At 43.6% G+C, this 16,638-nt stretch overlaps 1 protein-coding gene across 3 annotated transcripts; it reads left to right on the top strand.

Annotated features, from left to right (window-relative positions):
- The first annotated feature begins 2,459 nt into the window (after nucleotides 1-2,459).
- grb14 (growth factor receptor-bound protein 14) lies at nucleotides 2,460-16,405 on the top strand. 3 transcript variants are annotated; one of them, XM_057044968.1, is made up of 14 exons: nucleotides 2,460-2,884; nucleotides 3,499-3,619; nucleotides 10,714-10,870; nucleotides 11,795-11,916; nucleotides 12,007-12,081; nucleotides 12,186-12,323; nucleotides 13,296-13,406; nucleotides 13,489-13,584; nucleotides 13,822-13,884; nucleotides 14,873-14,989; nucleotides 15,072-15,141; nucleotides 15,223-15,310; nucleotides 15,490-15,583; nucleotides 15,659-16,405. In XM_057044968.1, the coding sequence occupies exons 1-14, from the start codon at nucleotides 2,697-2,699 to the stop codon at nucleotides 15,803-15,805; spliced, it is 1,587 nt and encodes a 528-aa protein (XP_056900948.1). In that variant the 5' UTR covers nucleotides 2,460-2,696; the 3' UTR covers nucleotides 15,806-16,405. The 3 variants fall into 3 exon arrangements, with proteins under 3 accessions (XP_056900948.1, XP_056900963.1, XP_056900955.1); XM_057044983.1 differs by lacking the exons at nucleotides 2,460-2,884; nucleotides 3,499-3,619 and adding an exon at nucleotides 6,575-7,286; XM_057044975.1 differs by lacking the exons at nucleotides 2,460-2,884; nucleotides 3,499-3,619 and adding an exon at nucleotides 7,341-10,503.
- Nucleotides 16,406-16,638: the final 233 nt, after the last annotated feature.

Raw genomic sequence — 16,638 nt, 5'->3', positions numbered from 1 at the left:
CCATATTTAGTGTCCATGTGGACTCATTTCTCCCAGCAAAGACGCACAAAAGTCATCGCGGGTGCAGATGAGTGATGTTACAGAGGCCCCCCCCAAAGGTAATTTATGTTCTTGATCGGTCTGTTGGCAGCAAAATTGACTGTGGTTCCTCAGCATCTGCTCAAAATGAGACTTCTGCAGTTCTGCTTCTGCCAGCAAGTCCATCACATTTGGGATCTCGAGGGTTTTGGCAAGCACGACGCGTTGACAGACGCTGATGTTCTGGTTCAACCTCCTCAACCTCTCGGCAGGCATTTACCAGCGCCTGACACCGCGCTTCATGCCTTGATAAAGACCGATGCCTCCCCCCTCCCGGCTGTGGTCGAGCAGTCAGAGGTCACCGGAGAGACCACGAGAGCGGGCGCATGAATGTTCCAGAGCTGTTTGGTTAGCCTTGACATATTTTGGAATTCAGATAGCAGACACATTCTTGCTATTGTGTCCTGCACTGTTAATCCAAGCAGAGTGAGAAATTGTCTACACAGCTGCTCAGAATTGGAGGCATGTTGTTGCTTGACCAACCAGCAGGAGCATTTGTTAAGCCTGGCTTTACCACTAATAGCCGGAGAGGGAATACCAAAATGTCAGAGCTCACTCCACCAGGAGTCTATTCACACATGGAAAGCATTTCACACTGATGCCCTGGAAAGGATGAATTCAGTGTAGAATAAAGAATATCATCCTATTCTCTTACTCGCCTGCATGATTCATGAGACAGGGTCTCCAGGTCCACTCTCAGAGCAGGACGTCTGCTAGTGAAAAAAGAATTTGCCTCCTATAGATTTTACATCTGTATCTGTGGCCCCTGAACATATTGAAGAACTTTTAAAGTTGTTGGGTTTTTTCTTCTTGCTTTTATAAAGCTTGATGAATATGTAATATTGCAGCTGTACATAAAATGTCCCACTAAATCAAAGGTCGTAAACACCACCCAAATGTTCTGAACATTTCAACAGGAGAACATTTACAGCTTTGTGCAGAGCTGCAATGTCAAACCAAAATGGACTGAACGACATCACTCCCTCCCTCCCTCCCGACTTGCTTTCATATTATTTGCAGATCTCCCGTGTGAAAAGCCGCCAGCGTACTGCCTCTACAGTTGCAATGGTATGAGCCAGTATTGTATAACTGGTTAACACGCCAGTTTATCTTTAACATAACAACAATATCATGTCAACAATGTCATTTTCCTTCTTTGGAACCAAAATTTGGTCTGAAGAATATAATGAACATATTTGCAGTCGCTCCTGCGGGCTGGAAGTTCTCAGAGTTGGAATTCACCGACCTCAGACCCCAAACTGTTTTGTTTTCATCCTGATCAAATGCTATTTTCCTTCCTTCCTTCCTTCCTTCCTTCCTTCCTTCCTTCCTTCCTTCCTTCATTCATTCATTCATTCATTCATTCATTCATTCATTCATTCACCTTTTTAAAGGTCAAAGCAGGAGGCTATAATAAAACAAGGCAAATCAATCATCACACATCTCAGAAGTAGCGGATGTGGCAAAGGTTTTCTGCAAAAAAAACTTCTATTGTACAGTTGTCCTTTGTCATTTAGTCTCTTTAAAAGTGTTGACATTCGTTGGACACCGCTTTAATTAGCATGAACTGATAGCAGAAGAATGTGTTCAGGACAAGGGCTATTTCTGGGGCCATCTTTCTTTACCAAATGTTTTTTTATGTATGGTTTCATGAAACCTATGTGCAGTCAGTACGCAACGATACCTTATATATTCTAACTCATGATTACAGTTACATCAGAGGCTAATCCAGGTCAGCTACACGTCTGTTGATGTAAAGGATGCTCTGCTGTTGACCAATAGACAGAACAAGTACTGACAAAACTGCTTTTCTTAACATTTAAGGTATCACAGGAAGGTGTTATATTCCATTTGGAGCCAAGTTTTGGGGTTGGCACCACTTCTGTTCCTAAAAGAGTCCTGATTTGTTGTCATTAAGGTAGTGAGGTATTGTTTTAACCCTCCGCTGCCTGCCAGTCTGGATTTCCAGTAGCATGTCCTCCCCTTGGTCTCACTCACTTGGTTACTTATTACCTTTCAGAACGATGTTATCATCCCACCCATCCCCCCCCTGCCCCAAACGGAGCCTGTCACTGAATGACACAGCCGACATGACCAATCTGCTGGGCTGTCTGCCCTGAACAGCGCTGTACAGTGTACTGAGTTTACAGTCTGTGTGCAAAGTCCACGACAAAAGAACAGTTTGTTTTATCGCACTGGCAGCTCTCCTGGACTCCTGCCTTTAAAAAAAAACCTCTTTGTGAAGCCCCAAATTACAAGAGGTCACACATTTAAAAAACAATCAAGGGCCAGGAGGGGACTGAGGTGGGGGGCAGTTCTGCTGTTCAGTTTTCTGTTGACCTGTATTTCACGCCCAGCTGTGTTAATGTGTTTAATTCATTGTGTTAAAATATCTGTAGAGCGGTTGTTTATTTCTGGGTTAGAGGGATGGTGGGGCAGACTCACAGGCTGCAGACAAGCCTGAGAGGTTTGTGTGTGCGTGCGTGCGCGTGCGTGTGTGCAAGCAGACGAGCCCTGCTAGCCAGCCTACTGCTGCCACACACACTCACACACACACTCCTGTCCAACAGCTTGCGTCTTCTCCTCTCCAGATGATGCCTTGGATTTAGCTGGCCCACATGAGTGCTATGAGTAACACAGTGGATGAAATACACACTTCTGGCAGCCTGGCAGAGAAAGCAGAGATTTTTCACAACGGCAGGGGTAATGCGAGCAGCTTTCCTCACTCACTCTTCATCCCTCTGCGAGCTCCTCTACTAGCACCAAAAGCCCACAAGATCAGGACTACACTCTGCAGGAGGGACAGGTATGACTTTCTGTTTGCGCTCCTGCACTGTCTCTTTAATTCTTTAGTTTTAGCTGAAACTGAGCGGCGCTGAAGCACAACTTTGGCCACCTGAAAAGAAATGCATTCAAATATTGCAGGATTGACCAAGTTCATATCAAAGCTGTGTAAAACAAGTGCAACACAACACCTAGAAGTTCAACCGGACAAACTTTTTTTAATGAAGCTTGATGCAATATTTCAATGCTGCACTTCAAAACCTGGAATGAAACTCAGCACCTGTTAGTGTTGTTAGTTACTCAGTAACATCTGTGTTTACAGGACGCTGCTCACAAACTCAAGCCTTGAGTTTTGCTAACGTCAACGTGGTTGATCGTATTATTGATATAATTAAGTTATGTTTAAATTAAAGTCAAATGACTCTTTTTTTCTTCTAAGCTTGTTGCATTATTAGCAGTCTGCTGGTGGTGGGTGGTCATGGCTCATTCCTGGATATATTAACTAAAAGGAGGTCTTCAGTATTTCCACTTAAATTTGATGTCTATTGTTCTTTCACACGAAATGATGTGACAAACTGAAGTTTTACGAGTGCACGTCTGATTACTTCTCTTTGTGTGTATGTGTGTGTTCTGCAGGAGCCAAAAAGAGAGTGAAAATTCCCCTGTCCAGAGCTCTCTGCTTGAACTAATCCCATCTCCGACCTCCCCGCTTGTTTCTGAATGTTTATCACCGTGGACCCAAGGTAGCCCAACTCAGGTCAGTGATCCATTTACGGAGGGTCAACGAGAAGGCAGATGTGCATGAGGCCAACATGATGGTCAGAATTTGGGAAGGTGGAAATGTAATTGGTTTTTAACTGTGCACGACTATAATTAAGCCACTGCAACTTCTCCTGCTGATTCCACAGCCTTGCAAATCCGCGCTTTGCAGAACAAACAGCTATTATAACAGTTATTTTCAAAGAGAAGATTCTGCTGTGGTGTTACGTTTCAATGGAGAGTTGGAAATGCATCCCAAAGCTCATCAAACAGACACAGTCGACTGCATTCTTTGTCCTTTTGCTTCTGCAAAGGTAACTCAAAATATACGACATCCTGTTTTGCTGCTCATTAATCTCCAGTGTTCAGACTGCATTGACAGACTGTAAATAGTGACACAGCCACACTGACCTCCAGTATGTGGGTCGCCTTGGCATTGCATTAATTGCCTAATTACTAATCCTAAACTGGCACACTGACATGTGGACGGAGGGAAGAGGAGCCAAATGAGGGCCTGATTTTAGAAAAACACAAAATAAGACCAAAAACTTAATATGCAAATCCAAGAAAACCCGTGTTTTACTGGGTTGTTCGTGATGTAAAGTACCTTCCTAATCAGACAAGAGACCGTTACCTTACAGTTAATGAGATAACTGAAAAGATAATAAAGATAAGCTGTAAACAGCCAAAATGTGCAGCAATAAAGACAGCAGCCAACAGCCATATGGAACCTTACGTGCTAATCGCAGAGAAATCAAACTTTATACCAGTTAAATCTTAACACAAGCTTTTTATTAGCAGGCATGAGAGGGTGTGTGTGTGTGTGTGTGTGTGTGTGTGTGTGTGTGTGTGCAGCAGCAGGGAGGAGTAGCTAAGAGTAATGACTCAGGAGAATTTGAATTCCAGAGCTCAGCCGTTACCAAGTACTTTTTTCATTAAAACCTCTCATTTCCCCTTAAATACGCATGGAGGAAACCTTTAATATTAATACACTGCACTTGCACTTGATAACCTTGTAATCAACTCTGTGTTTGTGCACACGCTGCGACGGCTTAGTTCTCAGACTGGAGAGGCTCCACTTGACACACAAATGTTTTTATGTGCTTTTGTACCATTTTCCATCATTCAGTTCAAGGTTTCAGATCAAATGAAAACCGAGTGATTGCATATTCTTCTGAATCCTCCACAGCCTATACAGGACTCATCATTTTCTTTGATGATTGCATGGAGGAGCCGCAGGTTTCTCCCTAGACGGAGGAAAATGACCCAGATGTGGCCTGTTTGTATGTAGACCCTGAAGCAATTTTTGCATGTGTCACTGACGAGGACAACCTCTCACTCCATCTTTTCAGCAGTGGCACTGGAACCCCTCACAGGGAATGTCAGCCTGGCCCGCTGTTATTGCGTCTCAGTCCTGGTGTCACAGGGTCGCGACCTTCCCTCAGTCGTCCTCGCGGCTTCTGCACACTCTCAAGTTATTATCTGTTTTAGTTTAAAAATGATCATATTATAAAAACCTGAAATTCCACCAAAATGTAAATAGTTTAATATTTGGCTACGTATTATTGATTCTTTCCTTTCAAGTCCAATATCAATATTTGCCATGGGATACAGCGGGAGCTGCCTATTTGTTTACATACAGAGAAATAATGTTCAGTCTTCTCACTGTGTGATTTCATACAGCCGAGGGGAGAAAGAAAATTCACATCCAAATATCTGATGCTGCCTCCACTGTCAGGGCTTCTGGAGGTCAGTCATTTTTGGTCTCCAGATAAGACCCTGTCTGCTTCCAGACACTCATGTGAGTCCATGTGACTTGTAGATACACTCGTGTAAATTCTCATTTCTTTAACCACAGGGATTCGAAGGGGGCATGTTAATATAGAACAGATATTCACATTGTTGCTATTTTTACAGACGCACACTTGTCTATAGGAAGTTTATGGAGCACAGCCCATCATGAGTTTAACTGCTAGGAAAATTAAATTAAGGCATCCTTTATTTGAAGCTTTTGAATTATGGCATTTCACAATTTAACGACTTTGTTGCTTGTAATTTTTAAGGCTTTCATTCTTTGTGCTTCATCGGATCAGATTTCATGTTAACGATGTTGCTTCAGCAGCTTATGCTATATTATAGAACAGCATTCAGACGTTTATTATTGTCTTTGGCATCAAACTGTAACCAGCCAGGCTGAGTCTTCTCAGACCCGATGGCAGGGCTGCAGTGGTGATCTGGACGGTGGCCATTGGATCGTATGGGTTTGCAGCTCCTGCAGCTCCATCAATGTCTTCTTATCTTCACGTCTCTTGATGTTTGGGTGTTTTTGTGGACGGCTCCGTGCGTGTCGGGACGTGTGCCTTCCACAGTGACCCACATTCATGTGTTGAATCATACCCCTGTCCTGGAAGTGTGTTCTCTATGTACTTCAGTGCACAGGCCAGTACCAGTCTTGGTATATTGACAAAGCCCTGGACAGGTCTGACTAAGCCATTCCCAGTCAAGGACATGGCGTCTGTAGCAGGCTGTGTTGTGGGAGTCGTGGAGACTGTGTTATCATTCTGGCTCCTTTAATTCCAATTCATTTTCACTGCTTGATAACCAGCAGCGTCCACGGGTCTGTGCTCTCACATGTTTGTGCTGTCGTGGGAGAGTTATCTCTACTGTGTGTTCTCATAAAGGTGAAAGAAACAACGTCATCATGAGTTCATCAGCTAAAATATGGCAGGATGTTGTTTACATATTATTTGATTTGGTCCATTTAATGCATACATACTAGAAATCCATCCATCCATCCATCCATCCATCCATCCATCCATCCATCCATCCATCCATCCATCCATCCATCCATCCATCCATCCATCCATCCATCCATCCATCCATCCATCCATCCATCCATTGTCTCCTGGCAGCAATTATGATTCTACGTGTTTGGAGCGTGAGAGGAAGGCAGAGTACCTGGACAAATTCACCCTGGGCTGAGATTTGAACCCAAAACCTTCGGCATTGGAAAGTGACAGCCTTTTGAATGATGGTGGATGAGGTTGACAGAGACATCTGTAGCAAAAGTGTCAGATTCAGACGTAGTTTTAAACTTGACATCCTTCATTTGCTCTTTAGTGACTGAGGGTTGCTTGGTTCAGTGAAATATGTTGTCAGTTTGAAACTAAAAATAGCCTTTTGGCGTAGTCTGCTTACAAAGTAGGCAAAACCACCCGATACAATTTGTACTTTCTGGGTAATCTTCACCTCCTGTTTTCCCTTTATCACCAGGCTGAATTTCCAAATATCTGAGGAGGCCTTGTATATTGTTACTCGGTGTACCATGAGAAACAACTTTTCTTCCCCTCTGGTTTTGTTTCTCAGAACTGCCTTTCTACACACAGAGGAAAGGCAAAAAGCAAGGACAAAGGAGGACGTTGTATTAAAGGGAGGCAACACGAATTAGTCACATTTGCATCATGAGCCGTGCAAGCGTAACAGCCAACGTTTGACTCAATGGCCACACGGGAAATGATACTTTCAAAGTGTTGATTTTGATTCCATTAATTATTATGCTTGGACATGTTTTATCTGATCACTTGTGTGCCTGAGGCTGAAGAATGAATTTCCACGCAAGAAGAGTCACCTTGCCTGCCATCACACCACTTTGTCTGCAGAAGAGGGTAGGAATCTTCCATGGAATTGCTTTGGAGGTTTTGATTTTGTCTTGCAAGCTCATTTCTTAGACACTTGTGCTCCATCCTAACTTGTGTTCCTTCCTCTTTGTTAATGCCATTTTGGCTGTTCTTTTTGGGTTTTTTAAACTTCATTACATGGAAACTGGCCGTCACACACTCATCGTTCTTGTATTAATGTACGATGTGCATCTTTATTGAGGGGCAGGTGAGTCAATAGGAGAAGCAGCAATGGCATAAAAAGCTAGTTCAGAACTGTTTCATTGATTTATTCTTGAAATACATGACTGTCTTCATGCTTATCACCTGTATCTCAGACCCGTGAATGATCATATTGCATTTGAAACACATGGCTGCCAAATTTACTGTATGGTGTGAACTTTGGAAACAAATATACATCCAACATTCATCAAGCTGCTCAATTTCCCTCAAAATAAGAACGCTGCAGCAACATTTTCCCGTACAAAGTAGCAGACATCGCTCTAGCGTGCTTATCTCCCAAGCTCGATAACATTTGCCTGCAAGCATAATTAATCTTCATAATCACCGTGAAGAAAATTGTATTTTAGCCAAGACTCTGCATTTCCAAGCAGTCCGTCATTATTTCAGCCCTGAGAACAGTTACCTACACTGAGTTAATACCTGCCAACATACAGAGAAATCATATATGAGTTTGTGTTTCTTTGTTTAATCTCAGATAGACGTGGTTGGAGGCCACCTCCTCACCAGCACTTGAGCTGCAGCTGTGGGAGTGCAGTTCAGGGTTAGACCAAAGCAGTCTAAGTGGGAAAATAGCTCACAGTGTCCTGTCCTTGAGATAAGAAGGTCTAATAGAGGGTTTTATGTTCAACAAGGTTATACAGAATGCAGCGCCCCGTACTCAATATCTGGATTTAGTCTTCCTGGTCCGGGCTGTTCCCGCCATGGCCAAAGGCTTTATGTTTGTATGTTGTCAATCCCATTCTCATCAACACCCTACCTCTGGAATGCTTTGAGGGGTTTTCTTCCAAATTGGCACAAACATTTGCTTATGCTCCGTCTTAAACTTTGCTTCTTGTTTTTTATTTTGGCACTTGAGGTTAGCCCGTCAGATACGGCTGGTGTTTGGCCAAGAAACTGGAGTTTCTTGCAGCACCTTTGTAAGTCTGTGTACTTCTGTCACTGGTGCCGCTGCGATACCGCTACCAGCAGCTGAAAGAAACAAATCCAGAAGAAGTTTAGGGGGCATTTAAACACAGCACATGCTCTGTTTTGTCTTGGCTTCTTGCCCTCTGCAGACTCCCTGCAATGTCTGAAGCTGATGATAAACATAACTAATTGTCACTGAGAGTGCACGTGTGTGACTCTTCATGCTTATAGGATCTGCATGTCTAAATGCAGGCCAGCAGATACTATAGCAACAGTGCAGTAGGTCAGTACTGAATAAATCTAAAGCCTGCTATCAGTCAGAGTGATCCCACTCTGAGCAAAGAGGCTGCCTATTGTACAAATAAATGCTGCTGATGCTGCGGTGAATCTGCAGCAAACACTTCATTAAATGTGCTAAATATTGTAAAAGAAAATGAAATTAAAGCTTCATTTGCCCTGCGTGCAGATTGATGATTGCGAAATATCTCTTTATTATTTATCTTTGTGGGAAAAGTCCCGGCTGATTGATATCAGAGACGTGCATGAAGGCTTTTTGGGTCAAAGCATGTGTACATTTGGATCAGGGTTACCTGCCGATGAATGAATGCAGCTCTGTGTTCTCCAACAAAAAAAATAGCTTGCTCAGTTATGTTACGTAGCATTTTACCTTGGCTGGCCATTCATTGGGAGCTCTTAATCAATAATTAACAGCAGCTTTTCTGTCCCTTAAAATGACAAACGACCATGATTTATATAAAAAAAACTGGGTTTTCTTCACAGTGAAATACAGCATTTATAGAACAGTTGGCCCGGGGGGGATTGCAGAAATACAGAAGCTCAAAGACCTCCAGAGTCAGACCCTGCATACTTGGTTTTACAATTACAATAAAAAGCTGTTTGATACATTTTACAGAAGATAAACTGTCACGTGACTTATTCATAAGTTGTTTTAGCTTAAAATGAATGTTTCAGCACTGCGGGTCAAATCAAATATTTTAATAGGCCATTGTTAACGCAGTAGCTAAAGTAACAAAATCAATATTAGCCATGAGACATCCCATCAGGAGCGTCGCAGGCTGCACACGCTGCATGTGCCACTGTCCTGTAGCGTTTGGCTGCAGAAAATAAAATCTAGTTTACATTATTCATTCAGCTCTTTTGCCCCAAGTTTCATCGCCGGTCTTTTCAGCTAGTTTCAGTCCAACTGATGCCGAGACAAAGTCCATCTGGGCGGCTCGGGCAGAAGGCCTCCTCGCCGTGCGACAACCTCAGTCCTGTTCCTGGTGAAATGTGATGCCTGAATGGATTTGATTTGGCAGAATCATACAGAGCCACTTCCTCCGAAGCCCAAAGTCGCCGTCGGATCTCAGCAGTCCAGCCAGAACAGAACCGCAGCTTTTCCCCACACAAATGCTGGGATGGCAGCTTACTGTTAACTTGTGTGTTGTGTCGCGATGCTTTTTAATCAATGCCGCTCCTGCTGAATCTACCCTTCCTTCCAGACGGAGTGGTAATGTCACGCTGGTGCATTCAGCAGAAGTTGTTGCATTTCTATGTCAGGTTATATGAGCTAGCGGTAATAGAGAGGAAAATTTTAGCCTAGTCTGAATTTAACCTAGTTTCCACAGGTGAATGCAGGACATGTGACTGTGTTGCCACAAGCCTTAGGTCTGTGCAAGTTTCTGCAGGTTTTTCAACAGGTGTGAATGAATGTAAACATCTTGGTCTTCCTGTCTGTGGTTGTGAGCAGCACTGCAGCAGGTGATTTTAGCGACAGCTCCTTTCAAGAGCGGGTTTTTTTCTAATTGCCTCAAGCCTTTCAGCGCCACCACAGCAGAGCAAGCAAGCAACAGAGAGAGAGAGGGGAGAGAAGGAAAGAGAGGGGGGAGGGAAAGAGAGAGAGCAAATGAGAGAGAGAGAGAGAGAGGGAGAGTTTCTCTCCAGCTGACACACCGCTGAGCTGTCAACTGCGTTTTTACATATCTGAGAAAAATCTTTGGCCATGCTGTGTACTCAGCCATGCATAGGACTCAGATCTTGTCCGGAGTCAGAGTCCAGCCCGGCTCTGAACGCAGGGGTAAGTTTACATTAACATGTGTTGATTTTTTTCTAAAGTCTTACTGTCATTTTTGCACGAAACCTGACAGTTTACTTTGGAGGCATGATGTCAGCCAGTCAACAGGGATTAAGTAGCTTCATTCTGCGGTTCATGATGTTGGGTGGACATGAAAACAACACGATGTACCCGCCAGAAGGTGGATGTTTTTCATTTCTGCTTCTTTTGCAGGTCATCAAAGTTTATAATGAAGACAACACCAGCAGAGCCATCGAGGTTCCCAATGACATCAGTGCCAGAGACATATGCCAGCTGTTTGTTTTAAAGAACAACTGCATCGACGACCACAGCTGGACACTCTTTGAACATCTCTCTCTTCTTGGCATAGGTAAAACACAAAGACAAAAAGAAGTCATTTTCTGCGACTGCATTACACACAACACAACAGTATTTTGAGAGAACTAAATCCAATTGTCACACTAGTCTCCAGCACATTAAAACATCTGAAGAATAATTCAAATTTTAAACGTTTCTTTTTTCCAGTTGGGGTGAAGCACTGCGTTGTCCGACATAAATAACATATGTTAGACGCACATGTTGTATACGCAGGCATCAATCATGTGACGGCCATATTGTTAGCTGTGTGGGTTTGATTTTACAGTAGGACTAGTGGACAATGAACCGCCCTCCATTTTTAATGGATTCTCCAGACATAAAGCAGAACATGTGTGTGATGTGCAGCTGGTGAAGCTTCTCTCACTTCTGTCCATCCTCCTTGTTGGCTGCATGCTGGTCATTGAATGCTTTCATCTAGCTGGGGCTGTTGGTTATAACCCAGACCTGCTCTTGAGCAAGGCATTGAGCCCCAAACATGTCCTGTAGCTGGTGTTCGATGTGCCTGAGTAGTTATATTCCTTAACTGTAACAGATGCTGCATAATTAAAGCTGTATGAAGAAATCTGACCCATCATTGCTCACCTCAGAAAGATGCTTGTACATCTTTTTATAACGTTTGGACACAGAGAAGCTCAATAAAACTTAGTTCTTGAGTTGTTGCTTTAAGAACACTGTGAGGTTGCTCATTGGTCATTATGAAAAATTAATGAAACATTTCTTTCTAGGAAATGATTAATATTTGTGTTGCACTTGACCGACGAGCCCGAGTCCCCTCCACATGTTACACATTGATGTAAGGTTAATAATCAAACTCCTAAACTTAGGAAATCATGGAATTCACACTATTAACAGTGGCATTTCATGCGTTTCTGATCAAAGACACAGTGGTTACCGTGGTCTTTCCTGATCTCTGCAGAGAGGATCATTGAGGACCATGAGTCTGTCATGGAGGTGCTCTCAGGATGGGGAATGGACACGGACAGCCGGCTCTACTTCAGGAAGAATTATGCAAAATATGAATTCTTCAGGAAACCGCTGGTGAGTGTGTGTTCTGTACTCTTTACTGTTGGCTTGATCCATTCAGTGCGCACGACTGTAACCACTGAGAGGTGCACTTTATTATTGCAGGACTTTTTCCCAGATCACATGGTTTCTATAACCCCCGAAACAAATGGGTCCGTGGATCATTCCCAGCTCATACAGGTATTGGATATTTCGGTTTATGGTGCAGTTTTATTCCCTGTCTAACCATCAGGAGGCTTTTCTTCTATATGAAGATCTGTATTGTGCTTCTCCACACCTCGCAGACGTTCCTAAAGTCCAGCAGCTGTCCGGAGATACATGGGCACCTCCACGCCAAAGAACTGAGCAGGAAGTCTTGGAAGAAGTTATACTTCGTTCTACGGAGGTCAGGGCTTTATTTCTCCAACAAGGGGACTTCCAAGGTTAGTAGAAACACATGCTGTTGTTGTTTTTTTGCTAAATAAATATGTGAATCAAAAGTGGAGCAGACAAACAGATGACTCTAAAAAAGAAGAAATACAGATTTAAGTTCAAACTGTAAAATTACAAGCTGGAACAATTTTTGTCCTGACTGAAAAGTCAGAATGTTCTCTTTGTACACCGCGGGGTCACAAGTTCACCCTCTGTATACCTGATACTGTCGAGGCTAACGGAACAGGTTAAACCTGATTTTCCTTAGGTCAGCTGGCATCAGCCAGGCAGAAACTCTGTTCTAACCGCCGCTGACAGGTGACGCAGCGGCCACGCCAGGACAAACGCTCGTCGGCTGCTTTCATTCTGGACAACAGTAGACCTTTTGTTGTTGTCTGCAGCAAAGCTTTTGTTTGGCCTCCACTTCTCGCAGGATTGCCGTTCGTCTGTGATCTCCGTCAGACTCAAAGCCAATCAGTCAACACGGGCACCAAAGTCTGTGGCATTACTTTAAATAAGGAAGTAGGTCGAGTGCAAGGATGAGCACGGAACAATGGAAGTCTTTGTTCCTCTGTGCCACCAAAATACTCAAAGTCAGGACATTTCTTGTGAAGTGAGGTCATTCTGGCTGGTCCCCCCTGTTTGGGGTTAAAACATGTCTATGAAAGTCCCCACAAAGATGGAAATGCTAGGTGTGTATGTGCGTGTGCCCTTCCTTTGAAGCTTTGTGCCTGTTCCTTTGTCAATACAGCTATCAGTATTTTAATATGGATTAAGATGTGTGAGTTACACCCACTGCCAGGCGATGATGAACAGGTTATTTCTAAGAAACAGATCCAATGGCTCCCTGGTTTTTGAGGCTTATTTGTCCTCCCTTCTCTAACAGGCCTTCAGCTCTGCAGAACTGCAATAAATAATGCTGTCATGCCTTTATGGGCAACTTTCACTCTTTTTAATGTAAACTGGTTTGCTGACCCCCACAGGAGCCGAGGCATCTGCAGTTCTTTGCCAGCTTTAATGACAGTGATGTCTACACGCTCCTGTCTGCCAAAAAGCTGCACGGAGCACCTTCAGACTATGGCTTCTGCGTCAAGGTGCCTTCACACGTCCACACATTGTCGAAAAAGCTTTTCAATTCTGAACTCACGTTCACTCCTTGGAACTTCTTTTCTCTAGTCCACAAAGTGCAGCTCGGCGCGGGACTTAAAGCTGCTCTGCGCCGATGATGAGCAGACCAGAACCTGCTGGATCACAGCGATGCGTCTCTTGAAGGTTGGTCCCGCTCATGGTTCATAGTAGAGTGTGACAGGAGGAATGCTGAGTCAGCGCTAAAAGAGATGGACAAAGGAAACTGTTGAGTGATGTTGGATTAACACACTTTTGCACATGTTCATGCTGAGGATCACTCTCCAAGTATTATTAATAATAATAATAATATGAATCCAATCATGTTTAAAATCATGCACAGAGTTTTTAACACAATCTAAAATGCTTCCATCGTGTTTTCAGTTCGGGATGCAACTGTACCAAAACTTCGTTCAACCGCGGCAGAAACAAAAAGCTTCACCGATGGTGAGATAGAGGTGTTATTTTCATCCGTACAGTCCTGGACACACACACACACACACACACACACACACACACACACACACACACACACACACACACACACACACACACACACACACACACACACAGGCTCTTGAAAGTGAATGTGCCTTTTCTTTTTTTCAGCATAAAAAATGCGTTCACTATCATTACTTTCATGATTGTTCTTTGAGTCAATATTCTAGGTTTTCTAAAACTAAAGAATATATAAAAACATGGTGGTTCATATTTTTTTATTCAGGAAAACCTTTAATATGAATGTCAAAAACGTAGAATTACTAAGAAAATTGGGCAAAAACCGGAGTCAGGGTGCTGGGCATCATTGTATGTGGGGCAAATGGGGCACCTTCAGTGGGTTTGATGTCCAAGAATAGACCCTGGCTGCCCTCTGAGTATTTCATGGCACTAAATACAGGCTATTTATGACTTTTTGACATGCTCTTGCACCCACAGCTTTTTAAAAATACACAGTGATCAGCTGCTGTCAGACTTAACAACTGGTGGAGGTCACGTGGGCCAAAAGCTGTAACCAAGGGGATTTAGCAGCAAGGGAGGAGAGAGTGTGAATCTGCTCAATGCAGGGTCGCATCAGCCTGCTCCGGCTGAATGTGAATTAAGCCAACAATTCCATTTTAGGAGGGGGAATATAACAAGATCTGCAAGTTACATCTGCTTTTGTTTACTTTCTTTTTCCAGGACCTTAATCTGGACTACAGTTGTCTAACTTCAACACTGTTCATTTTGGTTTCAAAGCCCATTTAATCCCGTTTAATTGCGATTTCTGTCTAGACTCACTTAGAAATAGTAAAGATGGAGCTATTTTTACTGACACTAGATGGCAATGCAACACCAGCGGCAGACGTCTCTGTCCTCCACTATGAAGAGCATCGAAGCGTCTCCCCACACACACGGTGAAGAGTGACATCTTTGCTGTGTTTGTCTGAAATTTCAGAGGAGCATCTCAGAGAACTCTCTGGTGGCCATGGACTTTTCAGGCCAGAGGAGCCGAGTGATCGAGAACCCGTCTGAGGCGCTGTGTGTGGCCGTGGAGGAGGGCCTGTCGTGGAGGGTGAGCTCGCACCTGCTAGAGAAAAAGCTCTGACTGTTTTTCAAGAGCTACCAGGCTGAACTGTGGTTCATGTCCCCTGCAGAAGAAGAGCTGTCACCGCCTGAGCACCCACGGGAGTCCCTCCACGTCCCAGAGCTTAGCAACCAGCATAGGTAGGAAGGACATCTGCAGCTTTCATCTACACCCAGGGGACGTACGTCATCACTAAAGGACGGACTCTCTTTGTTCTCCAGGCCTCCACCTGAGTCAATCATGGTTTCATGGCAAAATGTCTCGAGAGGACGCGCAGCGCCTTATCACTCAGCAGGGTCTTATCGACGGGTAAACATGTTTCACCCCCTCTAATCCGATTAAAGGCGATGTAGACCTCCTTCACTTCATGTGTCCATTGTGTCGACATCCCTCAGGGGACCATAATGCACTGGGAGGTGTTTTGGTGTTCTGTGTCCATATTTCAGGGAGTCCCATCATGCAAATGTAATTTTCCTCCCTGTGTTTAGGGTGTTTCTTCTGAGGGACAGCCAAAGCAACCCAAAGACCTTTGTCCTGTCCCTGTGCCACATGCAGAGAATCAAACACTTTCAGATCTTACCTGTGAGTTTTCCGCCGGTGCTCCACAACCTCGGCCTAGATCGCCTCTCCTGACGCTCTCTGTCTCCCTGCCTGCAGATGGACGATGAAGGCGAGGTGCTCTTCAGTCTGGATGACGGCCACACGCGCTTCACGGACTTGATCCAGCTGGTGGAGTTTTACCAGCTGAACTGCGGCGTGCTGCCCTGCAAACTCAAACACCACTGCACCCGGATCACCCTGTGAGCCCGGAGCCACCGTAGATCCCAGTCTGGACAAACACTCCCTGTGCATCTGTGCCTTAAACAACACAAATAGACAAAATAACGCCACAGCCGGACTGAAACCACTGTCTTCCCATTCTTAAAAGCAACAAAACAAATGCTACTAAAATGAACGACATTTGTCTTCGGTTAGAGTTAAATCCTGACCTTTTTTACGTGAAAGCCACTGTACTTCTTTTTTAATTGCATTTTTATCTCAGAACATTCAGGTATATTTCACACAGAACTGTTGGCTTTTCTATTTGAGTGTCTCAGGAAGTGTCACTGTGCTTCACAGAGAGAGAAATCCCACGTGGAGGGCCTGCGCTGTACATTTATTTGATATGAAACTAGAGTAAAGCTTCACATGAAACTGCTGAAGAATCAGTTATGTTTCAGCATTTTTTTCATTATTGTTTTCAGCTATTAAGAAAATCAGACATCCTGTTGGCCTGATTAATAATCAGATCTGAAATCTGTGTGGATTAAAATGTTATTTTTTAAACAAAGATTCTTTTTTTAAATAGCTGTAGTCTTTCAGTTTCATAAACATTGTCTGTATAAAAAAATGTTTTTTTTTTTTTTTTAAAAATAACAAATTAAAATTTCAACCATAGAAAGAATGAACTTCATTTAATCATGCAAACTGCGGGCCATCCCATAACTGCCTCTAAACAGTCTCACATATAACATGCCTTTTCCCACAGAACAAATTGCCGAGACCATCACTCCAGTGAGGTAATTAGCAGTCGGGTCTGCATTTATTTAACATCTTTCCCTTATATATGAGATCAAAAGATGAGAGAGCACACATCC

This window comes from Takifugu flavidus, chromosome 1, assembly GCF_003711565.1.
Source record: "Takifugu flavidus isolate HTHZ2018 chromosome 1, ASM371156v2, whole genome shotgun sequence".
NCBI lineage: Eukaryota > Metazoa > Chordata > Actinopteri > Tetraodontiformes > Tetraodontidae > Takifugu > Takifugu flavidus.
This window is presented reverse-complemented; position numbering and strand designations above follow the sequence as displayed.